The following is an 18895-nucleotide window of genomic DNA, read 5'->3' as shown; positions in this document are numbered from 1 at the left end:
TTATGGAGAGTGAGAAGAGAATAAAAACTTAAGTACGATATTAAGGCACAGTGTGTATAAATGTTAAACAGGAGCCAAATCATATCACTGACATTTATGTAGTGTCGAAAATACATCTTAGATTGAGGAGAGAAAACAAAAAAAATTCTTTTTGAGTCCATATTCAAGAATCAGGCTTGTAACCCACATTTTTGTTTGCTTCACTTAAGCTTTGAAGAAACGATCTTGAAAGCAGGTTAGTATATGAAGTATAAGAAAAATTAAACCTTTAAGTTAGATATCTTCCAAATCTAATGTTTTTAAAGGAAAATTCAGCCTTTCTTTGGAAGTTCTCTGTTTCAATCAAAATACAAGATTATTTCCTTGCTAGCTAGTTTAATATGTTATCTACAATTTCATGCTTTTCTCTCATCCCTCCTTTTTCCCTACTCAGATTCTCCTTCCTGAAAATATTCTTTAAACTGTAAGAGCTCCTTGTCTAACAACCTTTTAAAGTGGGAACCATTTTTATCTACTCTGGCCAAACTGTCATCTGATAATCTTACTACAGATCAAACAATCTGTAGCAGGGGCGCCTGGGTGGCGCAGTCGGTTAAGCGTCCGACTTCAGCCAGGTCACGATCTCGCGGTCCGTGAGTTCGAGCCCCGCGTCAGGCTCTGGGCTGATGGCTCAGAGCCTGGAGCCTGTTTCCGATTCTGTGTCTCCCTCTCTCTCTGCCCCTCCCCCGTTCATGCTGTGTCTCTCTCTGTCCCAAAAATAAATAAAACGTTGAAAAAAAAAAAAATTTAAAAAAAAAAAAAAAAAAAAACAATCTGTAGCAAAAGAAAAAAAAAAAAACACTATATTTACGTGTGCCATAAAGCCAGTGGCTTTGACAAGGTAGAAAAGAGGGGAACATAAAAGCTATTTTCATTTTTTTACTTAAATTTTAAGCAAAATTGCATGCTAAAGGTTATTTACCAATGATTCTGATTATTTAAAATTCACTAAATTTTAGTGGGAGCTTTTCCTGAGATTGTATGAGCATTTCTTTTTGCTACTCAGAAATCTCCAGAAACTCTGCTTGGATGTGTTTAACCTTTTAAAGATAAAGTGGCAAAAATTTACTCAGGAGAAATTGACCAGTAGCCACCGTATGTCCTGTTTCCACAGTACGGAAACCCACAGATTTTTGGCTGAGATACTGAGCCCCTTAAATAACCTGGAGAGGGTTTACAACAGTGCCAGTTTAGAAGTGTAAAACTAGTAATAGTTTTAAAATATCATGATTTTTTTTTCTTTTCAGCAAATACAGGTATCAGAAACCATACCTTGAACATAAATATATTTGGGGAATACATACATACACATGGGTATTCTATTTAAAATATGTTTCTTTTTAAAAGCCCTCTTTAAATACAGTGGATGTAATGTGCTACTTTTAGCATGAAAATTTATTGGTATGTCTCTGTTCAAACTTATTTCCCATGTTTTCTTTAATAAGACCAATGTTAACGTAGCAGGAAAAGTTACTCAGCGCCTGCTGAGATTTTCTTCACAGAACACAAAGTAGATGTTATTAAACTGGGGAGAAAGATTAATGTATTTCCTACTAATTCCATAGAGGAGAACATGTATCTTTATTAATGTTAATGGTGGGGGCCTCTCATTATGTTATAGAATTATCTGCTTTAGCAAAGGTTTTTCTTCTAAAGAACTTCATAACATTTAAAGGTTAATATGTTAGGTAAAGAACAGTATCTTAAGATAAGTGTTTTTATTACAGGACATGATGGGATGGTTTTTATTAAATTACATGATGATTTGAATGGGGAAGAAGAAAAAGTGCCCTGGTTCTTGCCCTCAACTTTAATGCCTTTAATCAAATAATGACCTTCTGGAAAATAGTTAATTTTAAGCATTTGGAAAGATCAATACCACTTTGCCACCAAAAAATGGCCTAGACGATGAAATTTGATGTATTTAAAGTATCATTTCACCCTCTTAACCTAGTAAATAATTTAAAATGCTTTCAATATTGTTTTGCTACTGTTCTGTTTCCCGCTGTTTGAAGTGTTACGACTGTTCTTGAGGAAAAGAAAAAGGGTAGAAGTTGGTATGTGAAGCATCCGGGCCTCCAATCTGGAAGTGGGGTTTTACCTCCATTGGGTCCTGTGTCTGCAGTAGGGCCCCCAAAGAGGTAACAATGTGTTAATACTGTATTTGAGGCAGAGTGTGGTAAAAGGCATAAAAAGTATGAAAATGGAACCCTTCTGGAATGTTAAGGGCATGGCTTACGCCGCCATCAGTCGCTTTGCATCTTTGTGATATCTGTAAACCTTCATGCTAAAGGTGAAAGATTCTGCAACTCTGACAATTAGAACCCATTTTCCCCCCAGCTTATAGAACATTGATATGAAATTACCCTTGAGTGCCGACAGCTTTGTAAATAAAAAAAAAATTGCCCTCTATTAGCATGTTTGTGGGCAGATTAAAAACTGTCTTCATTAGCATAAGTAACACGGATTCTTTTAAAAGTAGAAAATTATTTGCTGAATGATAAATTGCTAGCTTTATAGTTAGTTGTTGTTGAAAATGTACTCATTCAAAATGCCTGCTGTAGTTTAGTCTACAATACTGAATTTTTTGTGTTGGAAGTACTATTTAATGGATTATGTACTTAATCCTTGTTCCTACTACTTGCTAAAATGTAATTCATGCTTTCCACTAAAATGTTTGTATCAAATACGTCCCTATTTAGATTGATTTCTTTTAATATCATATATTATTATACTATATGCCCCAGAGATTGGAACAAAATACTCCTGCAAATAACACATAAAAGATGAGGGTGAAGGGGAATAAACACAGACTATAAAATGTTTTGCTTTTTAGAACTCACATTACCATTCCGTTTTTTAAAATGTATTTTTCCTTCTTAGTTGCAGCAAGAACTGTCATTTTCTTTCTTCTTTTTTCTTGTAGCTCTAGGATTTAAAACGTATATGCATATAACAATAACATATTCGTATCTGTATATTGTATTAAATGATTTTTTTTTTTCCTCAGAGAATACTGAAGCCTATTTTCCCCTGGAAAGCTCGTTGTGTTATGTGTTCCCAGCTCTGTCACAGAACAGGCCCTGGAAGGGTTCTCTTTTTATGTTTGTGAGACTGTATAGGTACAATAAATTCATTCAGGAAAGGAGGTTACTTTTCTGACTCAATTAAAATCATTGTGTACCCTTCTCCGTTCAGATGTTCGAAGTGAATTGACTTGAATTAATTGTTCTAAAAAGAGTGGAGTGGAAATCAGGGATCGAGTTTGGTTGGAAATTAGCAGCTGAGAGATGAGGGTGCCAGGATTTTTATTTAAATGTGGTACAACAAGATTCTGTCAGTAAAGCACATCATTAGAATATTGAGTTTAGAACTGCTAATTTTTCCTTTAAAATGAGCATACAGTCATGTGTTTCATGGACCATAATAAATTGCCATTGTGTTGTCATTGAGTTTGTTTTGCTTTTTTTCAGTACTGGTTTGGCAGTCATTCTGCATTTTCTCTTTTCCTTCCCCGCCCCTCCCCCATCTTACTTTTTTTTTTTTTTTTTTAATAGATCCCTCACCAAAACCAGTCCGAAGAATGTTATTTATTTCATGCGGTCTTAGGTTTAGCATCTTCTGCACCGTTTTCTTGCTTACGGTAGCAAGACATTTGCAGATGGTTCTTGGTTACTATAAAGTACATAACAGTATTTCCTTTGTGGCAGATGGATTTAAGACTTTTAGTTCTCAATAAATGTAGGTTTACAATACATAACTTTACAGGATTTGTGTTGTATATAACAGGTTTGAACATATTATCTCAGAATTCATCTGCATGGCATTTTCAGCTTATTCAGGGTTCAAGCCAGTTTTTTTAAGTAATGGGGGAGCGCTGTGATTGATAGCAACAGCTCAAGGCGTGATTTTGAATAGAAACAAAGGGTTTAGAACAGAAGGTGCCAAATTAAACTTCGTCAGTTTGAAAAGTAGTAACATCCTGAAAGTATTACTAATTTATTTACATGTGGCTACTGTTTATATTTTGCCCTCTTTATATGCAGTGTAATGTTGCTTGGCAAATTGACTACACTTAAAGTTTAGGTTGTTCCTTGTACCATTTTAGTTTTCTGAGCGTGGATTGGTCTCATTATTTTAAGGCTGTTACGCTCCTGTCTTTCCTACTGTACGGAACAGTTGTGATCTAATTTGATTTGGGGAGTAGCTCACTACTCCTGCCTATGGTCTTAGAATATTTCAAGTCCCAGAGACCTCTCTTAAAAATGTAATTATGTTCACATTTTGCAGCAAAGTCCTGCATTTCATTCCTTGCCTCTCCTCTACCAAGCAGATCTGTACATTTATCACTTAAAAACCCATACAGTGCTTAGGGGAATCATCATTATTTGTCAGATATTGTAATATTCTGACATGTTGCTTGTCTTACCAAGTTTGTTGGCTCTAATAGTATCACTTGTGGAAAAATGACCTAGAAAAAGGTATTGGGGAATTAGAAAGCATTTGGCTTTTTTAGTCACTTTGTGCAAAAACCTAGATCAGATTACTGTCATCGTTAATAGAGTCTCAGTCGATAGGATTTGAGGTAGTCAGAATATTCCAAGGTATTTAAATAGTATTAGAATAAATTAATCTTATTTTTGCCAGTGTAAATTGGGAATGAGCCAATGTCTCTGCTGACAAAGAACTAGCATATCAAAATGTCTGTTTTCCGTTATTTTTCAAGAGATACACACGTCAAGAAAAGCACTCCCCCTTTTTAATTTTTTTTTTCTTTTTGGAATACCCTTGTAGAACTAACAGTTCCCAGCTGCACCGTTAAATATTTTTCTAAGAAGCATCTGATTTCAGTCTCTTAAAATCATCATGTCTCTTGAAAGGCTAGCAGAGACAAGCTTCAAACTTATAATTCATCAAATTATTTTTAGATAAGGAATTAGAAGTATTATTTAAGGGCAGAGGTTAATAGCAAACTACTGGAAATGTTATGGTAGTCATGGGCAATTAATAAAAATAAGGATCCATTTCATCAGTATAGAGACACAGAAGTGACAATATGAGCAAAATATTTGTTGAATGAGTCACGGCTCTTTTTCTGAAATATTTGTTAAACCAGCATGAGTGTGATTGTTTAGGAATTAGCTATCATTATTAGCCATTTTAAAAGAACTAATGATTTTCTTTTCCAAAGAACATCTGTGATCCACATGTTTTTTCTCATATATCCGAGTGCTAACTGATCTCTGTGTTACTTTAAAAAGTTTTTCTAAAGGATTGGAAAAATTATTGGAGTTTTTCAGCTCTCTCCAAGAAGCTTTTCTCACATGAATTATTCTTAATTTAACTTTCAGCAATTTTTAGTTACAGGCATTTATTTCTTAAAAAAAAAAAAAAAAAAAAAAAAAAAAAAAAAAAAAAAAAAAAAAAAAAAAAACCTTAGCTACTCAATGTTTAGCACTTAGTGGGCCAATATACAATACTAGCTAAGTACAAAACCCCCAAAATACCAACTTTTCTGTTCTGTTTTTAATGAGCCCTCTAACGTCTTGAAAGATAAATAGAACTGCAGTAGTTTGCTCCGTGTAGGCATGGGGGCCTGTCAATTGCCGTAGCTGAAGAATGGAGGAGGAAAGCCATCTTAACCATAGTTAATATTCAAGCCTACAGGAAGATATATATCTGAAACCTGCACAGCATCCAACTTAGAGGTAAAGTATAAAGAAATAGCTGAGATGCAGGAAAATATAAAATATTTTCATGGCTCAATCCAGATAGCAAATATTTGCCAATAAGAGCTAAATAAACATCTCCAGGGCACATGTGCAAGTGGGTCTCAAATACCTCAAATACTCAAATACAGTTTGAGAGTTAATGTTATACTCATATAGAGCGAAAATATGACACATCATCATATTTTTCTGGAAATAAACATAGAATTGCCATGGTTAGGAAAGAAGCACATTCAGTGACATGCTCATCACAATTATTACTTTTTTTCACTAATATTCTTGCCGGTAAATCTTCAGTTTACTGCCTGCTCTCTCAGCCTTGAATTATGCATTCAATGGCACTGAATGAGTGCATGATTGCGTGACCATCTCCTTGTACATATTTGTTTAATTAAGAGACCTGTGGAGTAGAGAAACAAATGTCTTAGAAAAAAATAGATCTCATGAGGTTTAGCAACAGTCACTCACCCTTGGCTGGTTAGTAGGTGGGTCTTGGGAAGCTAATGTTAGCAGCTCTCCATCTTTTCTTTTAAATTCTCTCAAAAAGGCCCTTTTGGGGCAGAATGGGCCTTGTTTCTTTTCGCTGTATGTTGCAGTTAGAAGGGGAAGGGGAATTTTCTCCGGTAGTTCAGTATGGGACGAATGGAGAAAAGTCATACCATTCCTCGGTCTCACCTCATACAACAACAGCAACAATACACCAAAAAAAACTCTCGTTGGCCGGTTCTAAAACGCAGATGATAAAGAAATTGTGCTTTTTCCACTCCCATAGAACTAATTTAGTTGGCATTTCCAAGAAATCCCTTCATCTTCGGTCAAGTCCCTAAAGCAGAGCCTAAGACAGGAATCAAGTGTCTAGGCTTTTATGAGAGACCTGGAAGGAGTGAGGGAGGATAGGGAAGAGGTTGGGGTCCGGTAAGAGGTATGGTCTCAGGTGGTCTGTATTGATGGGGGAAGGGAGTAAGAAGAATGGGGAGGGCCATCTCTGTTGAGTAAATTGAAGGGTTGAGTGAGTGGTCCCTTGAGGGGAAGAGGACAGGAATGTTGTACCACTGGGTCAGCCAGTCAGTGGCCACCCCAGGGTGAGGGGGTCAGTGAGGCCGTGGAGGAACTGTCCAGGCATCTCCAGGCGAGATGACTCCAGACATCGCCCCAGAGAAGGATGTGGCTCTGAGCTGTTAGCAGGCAGCACGGCAGCTGCAGGTGGTTGCCTTGCTGGTGAAGGGGTTTGGGTGGGACACACGCTCCCTCCCGCCACCCCGTTGCTTAGTGTCCATCATGGCAGCCAAAATGAAGAACGTTTGGAATGGTGATTGGAAAATGTTAGGGTCCTCTGTTGGACCACTCAGTTTTTGACAGATAATCTGAGGATCAAAAATGGGACCCTAGGGGAGGCATCAGAGAGGTTCAGGTTTGGGCATTCATTGGACATTTCCTTCTCTCAGCCTAGGAAATCTATTAAAATTCTTGCCTGATGAATCATATGTTGCACACTGCAGTGGGCAGAAAAAAACAGGTCCTGAGATGTTTTTCTGTAAAGTTGTTTCTGGGAGAATTCTTCTAATGCCCATTCTGAGCATTATGCTTACACTAGACAACGTTCTCACTCACACTACTGCACATGTCTGTTCTATCTCTCTCTCTCTCTCTCTCTCTCTCACACACACACACACACACACACACACACACACACAAATATTTACACGTAGTTTCCTTCCTAATACAAGAAGTATAAACTTGAAGAATCCTTTTAGAAAAAAACTATTCCAAAAATCTGCCCTATCTCTTAAATACCTTCAGGATCTCAGACGACCACTCATCAGACAAGAAAGTTGGGCACGACTAGAAGCACACTCAACTTGGCTCTTCTCATGTTTCACATATTGCAAAGTCCGTGATAAATGTGTCTTGCCCTTGGAATCTAAAAAATATGACCCTCCTTTGAGATGCAAATCTGAACATTTATTAGAAACAGAGCCTGCCTCCCTGACACCTACAGCTATTCTTTCTTAACAGGTTAAAAAAAAAATTTTTTTTAAGCAGGTTGGAGTGTTTTGAGCTTATGAAAAAAAGTTAACTTCACAGGGTCTTTTCTTTTTAGCTCTTAATGGAACATACCAGCCCCCCCCCCCCCACAGGCATGAACTGACCTATTATGCCCTTGTCTCCAAGGGGTGGTTGTGTGAGCTGTTACGCTGGAAAGAAGATCCCTCTCCAGAAAACAGGACTCTGTGGGAGAACCTCTCCATGATCCGAAGGTTCCTCAGTCTTCCTCAGCCAGAACGTGATGCCATTTATGAACAGGAGAGCAACGCGGTGCATCACCATGGCGACAGGCCGCCCCACATTATCCATGTTCCAGCAGAGCAGATTCAGGTTCGTTTACCTTGGCCAATTCAATATAGCACTAAGTAAATAGAGCTTTACACTTAGCATGGAAATTAGCGTTTCTCTTCTTCCCGCCAGTCTAAACATAGGCTTTAGCAAGAGATAACAATACGCTGCCATCTTGCTCAGGGGAGTAAAGGGAAATTAACACACTTTTTCCAACATGTGTATTGTGTTCCTCTTCCCTCATCTCCCCACCCACAAAGTGGCAGGAACCCCCTTTTTAACACTTGTTTGGCAAGTGTGTTTGTGTTGAAATTGGATGGTTTTGTGTGTGAGAGCTCAAATTTTGTTTTTGTGTTTTGAAAATCAGAATCTAAAAAAAAAAAACCCCACTATTTTTCTAATGACTACCAACACTGCCCTTGAGGAAAGGGATTCCTGTCGTTTCTGTAGAGGAGGTCTGTGCAATCACAACGTTATACCTCCTTGGGTGCTGTCCAGGACGAGGAGGGGAGGGAAACCTAATTGGAATCTTGCTTCTGACTCCTTGGCCCTTCCTTCACCTTGTAGCTGTCTCCCCACACCCTCACAGAACACAGGTTAGGGGTGAGTCACGTCTGTTTGTCTTTCCTTTAGAGCCCCTCTCCCACCACCCTTGGGAAAGGAGAGTCTAGAGGCGTTTTCTTACCAGGCCTGCTGACCCCTGCACCATGGCTCGGTGCTGCTCCTCAGGTGAGCGGGCACAAGTTAACCTATGCCAGCGAGAGGGGGTGGCGTGAAGACCTGCTCTCCCTTGGTCTGGATTTTCAGACTTGCAAAGGACATACTAACCATGGTGGTAGCCAAAGACCACTGTGCCAGCAGACTCAGCCGTATGCTGAGCTGGTCATGGGACTGGTCTCCATTCATCCACTGAGGGAACGCCCCTGTGAGTTTAGATTGGGAGGCTCTACAATCATGTAGTTTGTTGGTGCCTTATGGCCTTGATTTGTATGATGTATTTCTGTTAAATCTAAGGGGATATTTTTAGCTTTCCCATATAAGAGAAAATGCCATTGCTTTGCAGAGTCCTAAAATTCTGTCTTTGTTGAATCACCTGCATTATTTCTTGGTATTGCTGTGGAAAATGTGTGTGTGTGTCTGTGTCTGTGTGTGTGTGTACACACACAGACACAGACACACACACACAGACACACACAGCTGAAAACAATAATAGGGCTATCCATCCACTAGGAAAAAAAAAATCCTTGAGTGTGTATTAAAGATAAATTGGAAAAGAGAATCCCTTAGGATATCAAGCACTAAAATAATCATGAAAGCCTGAAAAACTTACTGTTTAGCAAAAACAAAACAAAAAAAAAAAAAAAAGAAAGGTGTATGTTAAGTAATAAAAATAGTACTTGTTTGAAAATGTAAATTGTTTTTAATAAAATTGTTTCTTAGGGGGATAAAAGGAAATGCTTAGGCACAGTATAAACGTTCTAATATTTCGCGGCTTACTCAGGTTGATTTGCTTTGATGATAAGAATTATGGATATAGAGTATACAGTATGTGCATGTGTCACACATTTGTTATGTATAATTGTGTATGGAAATTACAGCACATATACAGACACTAATTACGAAAAAGTGTCTGTATACACTAAATTTAAATCCTAATCACATCTCAGTTTACTATAGACAAAACAATTTGCTAGCCGTTGTATGGTGGATCAAACCTTTATTTTTCCATAGGAAAAAAAAAAAAAACTTGCAGTGTCAGCCTAGTGCAATTTGGTAAGTAATTGTGCGTGTATTAAATCGGAACTGACTGGTAGGAAACTCACAAAAGTGAGAATCCCAAAAATCCTCGGAGTCTTAGGGGATAGTGCTGAAAAAGAGCAGACGTTTATCTCTTTTATTTGGAATTTAAATAAGACTTTCTGTTCTTACTCCATGTTTTAACCATGGATGAAATGAGGCAAAACACACATTTCTTTCCCCAGGGCTCTGTAGCTCTCCTTTCTAAAATGCCTTTGAAATCCTTACTCCTCAATCTTCGTTTTAAATCTTTGTTCATTATTTACATCATAATTTGCTTTGCTGTCTTCGACTTTGATGCGTATCCTTCTGCTGAAGTTCATGGCTCATATTTTCAGCGCGCTGACTTTTCACTTCCGTGAGCCAGACAGAAAATGAAGGGCAGGGAGGCTCCACTGACCTCCGATAATGCAGCCCAGCGGCTGCCTCCAAAATCCTAGTAATGCCTCCCCTCCCGGTTTTTATCATTTTGACTTCTTCCCCTGATGGCGTGGGCCATCTAGCCGGCCTCCCTTTTTGTCCTGAATCTTGTCCCCCTCGGAGAAGCTACTGGTGGGATTCCGAGCCACCTGCTTCCTCCCAGATGGCTTCGCGCGCCCGCCTGGGGAGAAGGCAGAGCTCTGACTGTCCGCTTGTTCCTTTGCAGCAGCAGCCGCAGGCGCAGGCGCAGCAGCAGCCGGCGCCGCCACCCCCGCAGGCGCAGGCGCAGCAGCCGGCCGGGCCCCGGCTCCCCCCGCGGCAGCCCACGGTGGCCTCGCCCGCAGAGGCCGAGGACGAGAACCGGCAGAAGACCCGGCCGCGAACGAAAATATCCGTGGAAGCCCTGGGCATCCTCCAGAGTTTCATCCAAGACGTGGGCCTGTACCCGGACGAAGAGGCCATCCAGACTCTGTCCGCGCAACTTGACCTTCCCAAGTACACCATCATCAAGTTCTTTCAGAACCAGCGGTATTATCTCAAGCACCACGGCAAACTGAAGGACAACTCCGGCTTAGAGGTGGATGTGGCCGAATACAAGGAAGAGGAGTTGCTTAAGGATTTGGAAGAGAGTGCCCAAGACAAAAATGCTAACACCCTTTTCTCGGTGAAGCTAGAAGAAGAGCTGTCGGTGGAAGGAAACACAGACATTAACACTGAGTTGAAAGACTGAGATCAAAGTATTATTTTCATTCAACAGTGCCACTGGTATTTACTAACGACATGAGAAGTCCACCTTGTATTCTCTCAGAAAACCTTTGTTGTTCATGGTTTGGCCAATGAATCTTCAGAAACTTGCACAAACAGGAAAGTTGAGAAAGGATAATACAGACTGCACTAAATGTTTTACTCTGTTTTACAAACTGCTTGGCAGCCCCAGGTGAAGCATCGAGGATTGTTTGGTATTTAAAATTAAAATTTGTGTTCACGGGACGCATCGAGGTGCATACCCGTAAGCATGATACCAGTGATATCTTTTTTTTTAAAAAAAAAAATTATTATTCTGGAGCCTCAAACAAGCATTATAACTTCTGTGATTATTATTTCCTTCCTTTAATTATTTCTGTAACACTCCACACTGATCTTTGGAAACTCGCCCCTTATTTTAAAAAAAGAAAAAAAAAGAGTTTGTTACTCTATTGTATGTTACAAAAGAACTATAGACTGTGGAATGCAGTTTAAAGATGACATATGCCAACAAATGCCTTGTATTATATGGCACTGCCGTAATTCAAATTTGTTTTTATTTTGGAAATAAAAGTTCACTGTAATTTTTTTCATTCTCATTGTTACATGATTTTTTAAAAAATGAAAAGAAAATGTGAAACACAATTTAGTCCTCATTATTTATTTGTAGATCCTGCAGCATCATGTTGTAATTAATTTTTTGGAAGTTTCCGTTAAATGTAATATTGCTTCTCTTGTTACCATACTGATTCTTTTCTATTTATAAATGTATTTTGATGGGCAGTAAAACAAAGTGTCTTAAAAGTTTTAAATAGAGAAAATGTGCTTTACACAGTTGCCTATAAAAAGTGCTCTATGTTATCCAAGCAATTCATACTATAAGCTTCACTCTTATTGTTGTATGCAATTTTTACTATCATGCAAATAAGCTTAGGTAAATAAAACTAATAGATCACCTTAGAAAATTATGCAATTAATGTGAAAATAATGGATGTTTGCAATGTGTCTTCCTTTGGTTTACAATCAATTTTAAAGCTACATCTGTATAAAATTTCTGTATAAAGGTGTATTTCTTTTTTATGAGTTTATGGCTATGAAAACACCAGCTATTTTGTTACAGCTGGCTGTTTTTATAAGTGTATCACAATTTTCTTTATGCAGAAATGTTCTGATTAGGAGTGGTTATTGACTGTAACTACACGATTAAAATTGTTTGTATGGTATGACATGGTAGGGTTTGTCTGCTTATGTGAAGTAACTTGAAGGAGTCAAAGATGGCCCTCTCAGTTAGGTGCATGTTAATACTTTCTTGAGGATATTTTACCGATTTTATAAAGAGCAACTGAAAAGTCACTTGAAACACTGTAAATTTCAGTCACAAACGTGGTCATTTTTTAAGTTTAACAACAAAGACCATAGCCTGTTTTTGCTTAACATTTTGCCTAACAAACAGAGAGAGCAGGATGGTCAAAAGACCTGCCAACGAAAACATAAATCTAGTCTCTAGGAGTTATGCACTTAGAATGAATTCATCTGCATTTATTTCACAATATTTGATTATGGCAACGCTTTTTTTAAGCTAATGTATAAATATTTTAAAGGCCTTTACCAGTACCATAAAGTAGGGAAAAAATGGACCTTCTGTATAAAAACCTCATAGTAAGCAATGTATTTTTTTAAGTTCTAAGTGGAATATGAGTTAACTCGGAGCTCATTTGGTTGTGTATGTCATAACTATAGGAACTAAATGAAGAAAATAAGAATAACACACCTGGATCTTAAACACAGTCTTCTGAACTCTCGCAACATAAAGCTCTGTAAACTCCAAGATCTAGAATGAGATGTGCTAATCACGGTCGTGGAAGGGATTGAGGCCAGCGTTGCAGTTTTTGATTGTTAGTATTTTGTTTGTATTCACTTTATCTTTTGCTGCTTTTTAAGGTTTCCTAGATGTTAATAGGGGTATCTGTCTGGGTTCCTTGATGGTTGGTTCTGAAATTGTCCAATCTCTTCATGCCTAACGTTTTTCCAGGCCCTGATGAGCTCAGTGGTACGCAACTGGGCTGCTTTAATGCTGAACTTTTACTTAAGGAACTAAAATGGCATCATTGAAGACTCCCAATTCAGCCATAAAAGTACTATTTACTTTTGAAGCACAGCTGAACTACGAAGGCAGCTGGTTTGCTGTAACTTAAAATTGTATTGAAAAAGTTTTCAGTTCTTTTTATTAAATGAGAAGACAACTGTTAAACATTTCTTGCGTAGAGTTCAGAAAATCACTTGAGCAAACGACGTTTGAATTAATAAAATAGAAGCTAGATTTCATGTATTTAAAAAAGGAATACATAGAAATGAGTATGCCATAAAGTTTTTTACAAATTCCTTTCTCCTGCTTTTCCTCCTCTGAGTTTAGGGGAGAAAGGTAGAGCAAAGAGTAGACTTTTATTTTTTTAACCAGCCCAACAGAATATGAGGTGCCAGAAATTTAATTTCTTTAGAACGAAAAATTGGGTTGCAAATACGATTTCGCCATTCACAGTAACCTCATTTCTTTTGAAATCACATTTTGAAAGAATTGATGAGTGTGTGTAAGAAATCAATACAATACTAATGAAAGTCTCAGACCCTTTAACTTAAGCAGCATAATCGTACTAATATGATATTTTAAGCCAAAAATTAAAATAAAAGCACATATTAAAAGAGAGTGATGGTCATGATGGAGTGAGCAAAATTGTTTCCAGGGAAGATGGCACAATTTGACAATGATTCGTTTGGGTGATCTTCCACATTGCTCCCCTGATGTTTTTTATTGTTAATACCAGTCCTCTTACTACAGGTGGCTATGGTAAAAACTCCTTGAACAAGCTTCATTGTGTCCAAGTATTTCAGAAACTTTTAAAAGCTGGGCATGACATAGCGCTTTGTTTGTGCTGTTAAGACCTTAGCAGAGTCAGGTAGTTTGCAGGTAATATTCAACCTTGTGCATCTGAATCTGTCATGGATTCCTTCCCTCAGCACTTTGCCACTAATTTGTATTACACTCTGTGGCCATATAATACTTGCACATTATGCAAAAAATAATGTTGACAGTATCTCCTTGGCACGTAATATGCAGAGTTGACACATAACCTTTGAAAACCAAGGTAACTAATATCTGTGCCCTAGTTGTACGGCACTTGGTTAAAAAGTCTGTACATATTATGTATAAAATGTGTATTGATTAACATTTAGTCCTAAGGAATTCTGAGCTTAAAAGAAGTGTTCTTTTTTTTTCTTCCAAGTAGTGATATCTATATCTAACTGTGCTTATCTAAAATATATAGCTTGAGTAGAAAACATTTTCAAAATGATTCAACATTGAGTAAAACTGACAATCCCATACATTCCACTATTAAATTCTGCCCTTTTCCCTATTGTTACCATCAGCTAATATTAAGGTCCTTGATTGTCACAATATTATCAATAAATGAGGTATTCTGAACTGCCTGGTGATATTTTCAAAAGGAGCAAAATGTGTACACCCTATTATATAGCCCCTCCCCCCCCCCCCCCCCCCCCCCAGATAGGACTGTCTTGCCAAAGCAAGCCAAAAATCTGCATGATAGTGTGGAAACCAACGAAGGTCCAGAAACATTTATCGCATTTAAAGTATCAGAAAATACTGGTACTGGAGCTTATCTTACAAGTAAATATTTTGGACTTTTAAAGGGGGCATATTACGGATTCAGTGTTTCTTCCAAGGCAATCCTTTCAATGTAAATACTAAATACTTGCATGTCTTGCAACAGAGGTTAAATTACAATCTATTAACCTGCACATTTTTGATAAAATATAAAGTACCCTTAATAAAGAGATGTGGTGAAAGGTGTATGTCCAGAATACTATTACCTGTTTAACAATACCAAATGTTAAATAAAAGTAGTTTGGAATTAATGTTTAAAAGATGAGCAACATTTTTAATTAAGCCTTTCTTACATTACCCTACTTATATGAATCATGTATCTCCAAATTTAATTTTATCAAGATAATTCCACTAAAATTCCATTATGGCTTCTTGCCTTACACCGAGGTTGTGTATTAAGTCACCTTCTGTCAACTGTTTTCAACTGCTAATAGCCTTATTGTGATCAAAAGCACGTGACCTGGGCCCCCGGTCTCTGGCAATGGTTGATGAGGGAATACAGTAAAAGAGTACCTTATACTTGTTGCCTTGCAAAGTAAACATAAACTCTAAAGTGACCTATTTTGCACTAAATTAAATCTTGAACATTATTTCTGTACTATTAGTTGAATTTCTTGCACTGGTATTATTTGCTCTCTATGGTAGTTAAGTCTTCATTACAGTGACAGGATCTAATTCGTGTCTTTACGCCCCCAAAAGAAACGACGTCCCGTGTGCTGCTCTGATTTTCCACTCACAAAAGAACAAACAGTGCCTGTTATAAATGAGGATGTTGAGAAGGTCCGAATATTTAATGTCTGCTAACTCATCGAGTCTGTGGCAGTGTGATGCAAAATGAGCATTTGTCCAGAGCACAAACCTGTCCGAAAGCATCTTACTGCCCAGACAGGTGTCACCTACTCTGCCTTTGTTTCCAATTTTACTTTCCAAATGTTACCAGGTCTCTTTCAAAGCCTTCCTGTGTTCCCAGGGCCCCTCACTGACCGCACACGCAGATATGCTTAAGATGAAAATAGCAACATTTGTAAAATGCTTCATTATATAAGGTACTGCCGCAAACATACCTCCATCCCACTCTGAGACACTTCCGGCAGGCTCTGAAAAGTCCCACTTCAAAAACCAGGGAGAGGAAACTCAACTAGGGTAACTCATTTGTCCAAGTGGCCACGTTGGTTTCAAACCCAAGCTTTGCATCTATGCATTTCTATCTCTATTTTCTCCTTTATGAAAGCTTCTCCAAATGCAGAAAATGTAGAAACATTAGCTGCAATTCAAAAATTTCAGAAATATAATGTAGCATGTATTTTGTTAATATGAAGAAGTCTATCGCTAAGTATTTGAAATCAAATGTGTGAGATGTTAACCTCCAAACTCTGCTGTCCTGGTGTAAGAGCCATATACAGAAAATATTTTTTTCTAAAAAAAACATACATCTTATAGGAATGTAAAATATACACGAAAAAATAGAATAATGTAATGAACCCCTGACGATTCATCCCCAGGTCAACCACTGTAATATTTTCCCAGTAAGGACATTGTGAAACTCATTAAAATTAGAGATGAAATTTTGATAAAAATATTCAAACTGTTCAATGGCTTTTTCCCATAATGATGTTCTGGCATCATCTCACTTTTTACAAAGTAATGAATTTTCTGATTTCTGGAGAAAAAAATGAAGTTTTCCTCGGAACTCTCTGGGAATTCTCAAAAAGCCAATTTTAGAAGGAGAGCCTGTGAGAATTCCACAAATATTTGTAACACAAGAAAAAAAGGGACAAACCAGCCTCTCTTTATTTATAAACAATACGTGCTTTCATATCATTGTTGAAACTAAAGTACATAATTTTCAGTTATGCATAATAAAATATGTAATTAAGCAACATTCCATAGTGGATTAAAGAATTAAAAGCTTCAGGTGCAGAAAAGAATTTGTTGGCATCTTCTTTTTCAAGGTGGTATTTTGAGGTGTTACTTTTCATTTTCCTTTGACATCTTATACACAAATAAATAGACACAGGTGAGAAGCAGAGAAATGGAGAAGTGGCTACCACAGTAGACCTGGAAAATAGTGAGGTAACCTATTTGCAAGGTGCCCATGAAGGCTACACTAAAAAGGACAGAAATCTAAGCCTGGGGAGAAAAAAAAATCTCTAAATTGGGGGCTACCGTTTCAAGAACCAGAAATAACATAATAAAAAGTTAATTGCAGTCGATCATTCCTGCATCTCAAACTACATTAAATTAATTCACAATTAATTCCAATTGGTAGAGTCCAGTAGACTTATGCTATAAACGTAAGTTCATAGAGGCATCTGGCATCTATCCTATTTTTTAAAAAGAGCAATGCATCAAATAAAATCAAACCCCTCAAATGTCAGACTGCGTCAGGATGATTCTGAAAATAAGCTATTCTATTGAACACTTAAGAAAAAAATTGTAATATAGAGAGGAAACACCACATCGAACATCAGTAGAACTTTCTATCTAGCTACAGTTTTTCATACAATGTTTAAACTATAGTTATAATCAACTGTATGATAACAAGTAAATTCACTATCCTGTGTTTGTATGACTCCAATCCTGACATGGAAATCTATGTTTGGTTTGTGAATGAATGAGATCAGATAATTTGGAAGAAATATTGGACACATAATAAGGAATGAGACCCATATCCCATGGACAATCCTTTTAGTGGGGCTTTTTAAATGGACACATGTAGGGGCCCCTGGGTGGCTCAGTCGGTTAAGCGTCCGACTTTGGCTCAGGTCACGATCTCATGGTCCGGGAGTTCGAGCCCCGCGTCGGGCTCTGTGCTGACAGCTCACAGCCTGGAGCCTGCTTCGGATTCTGTGTCTCCCTCTCTCTCTCTGCTCCTCCCCCGTTCATGCTCTGTCTCTCTCTGTCTCAAAAATAAATAAACATATAAAAAAAAAAAAAGAAGGAAAAAAAAATAAATGGACACATGTAAAGAGACTTTTGTTAGCCTATAGCATCTCATGGTCCTGCTGAAATATGACATTTTCGTATTTGTGTGTCTTCCTGTACCCCATCTTATTACAAAAAGAATTAGCAAGCCTTCTATATATACTGCAATATCATGGGACAAAAAAGAAATAAATAAAACAAAACATATAAAAATTTGGATAGAAAATAACACAAATTGACAAGAATATTTGACACACAGAAATGCATATCATGAGATCCTACACAATTTATTAGAGTAGCCAACAGCTTTCTTGAGGTACAATTGACATACAATAAACTGCATACACTTAAAGTACACAGACCGATAAGTTTTCACACACACATATGCACACACATACAGATATGTGTGTATATTTATACACCCACACAATTGGGAACACAACGAACATGTCCATTTTCCCAGTAGTTTCCTTGTGCCTTTTTGTAATAATTCCTCCCTCCCACCTTCCCATCCTCATTAATCACCATGCCCATGAAAGCACGGATCTGCTTTCTGTCATTATAAATTAGTTTGCATATTCTAGGATTTTATATAAATAGAATTTAGAAGGTACTCACTTTTGTCCACCTTCTTTCACTAAGCATAATTATTATAAGATTGATCCACGTTCAGTTTGTTTATTTTTGAGTATAGAGTGAGTATATTATTGAGGTATAGTGCAATTTGTTTCATCAATTAAGATCCTTGCCAACACTTGATATGGTCAGACTTTTTAGTTTTAAACATTCCAATAGGTGTGCAGTGATACCTCACAATTTTAATTTGCATTTCTGTAATAAATTGCACTTCCCACTGAATATCTTTTCATGTGATTTGCTATCCATGTATCTTCCTTATGAAGGGTTTGTTCTTTTACCAATTTTCTTTTATTGGTTGTTTGTTTTCTTATTATTGACTTTTGAGAGTCCTGTATATATTTTGGTTACAAGTCCTTTGTCAGATATGTGATTTGCAAATAGTATTTCGGTCTATGGCTTATGTTCTCATTCTCTTAATAGTGTCCTTTGAAACCAGAAAGATTTTAGGTGAAGTCCAATTTAACAATTTTGTTTTTGCCTTTAAAAGTCTTGCTTTTAGTGTTATGTTTGCAGAATCCAAGGTCACAAAAGTTTTTTCTTTTCGAAGATTCATAGTGTTAAGTATGATCTATTTTGAGTTAATTTT

At 37.4% G+C, this 18895-nt stretch overlaps 1 protein-coding gene across 11 annotated transcripts in view; it reads left to right on the top strand.

Moving 5' to 3' along the window:
- The window catches only part of SATB1 (SATB homeobox 1), a 101497-nt gene extending 89211 nt beyond the window's left edge, over nt 1-12286 (top strand). For 7 of the 11 annotated variants that reach the window (XM_045503743.1, XM_045503746.1, XM_045503747.1 and 4 more), the window contains 3 exons: nt 7941-8144; nt 8736-8831; nt 10546-12286. In XM_045503743.1, the coding sequence (XP_045359699.1) occupies nt 7941-8144; nt 8736-8831; nt 10546-11049 (804 nt within the window). In that variant the 3' untranslated portion in view covers nt 11050-12286. The remainder of the gene's footprint in view (nt 1-7940; nt 8145-8735; nt 8832-10545) is intronic. The other 4 variants (XM_045503751.1, XM_045503749.1, XM_045503748.1 and 1 more) reach the window with 3 other exon arrangements.
- Nucleotides 12287-18895: the final 6609 nt, after the last annotated feature.

This window comes from Leopardus geoffroyi, chromosome C2 (assembly GCF_018350155.1).
Source record: "Leopardus geoffroyi isolate Oge1 chromosome C2, O.geoffroyi_Oge1_pat1.0, whole genome shotgun sequence".
Classification (NCBI taxonomy): domain Eukaryota; kingdom Metazoa; phylum Chordata; class Mammalia; order Carnivora; family Felidae; genus Leopardus; species Leopardus geoffroyi.
This window is presented reverse-complemented; position numbering and strand designations above follow the sequence as displayed.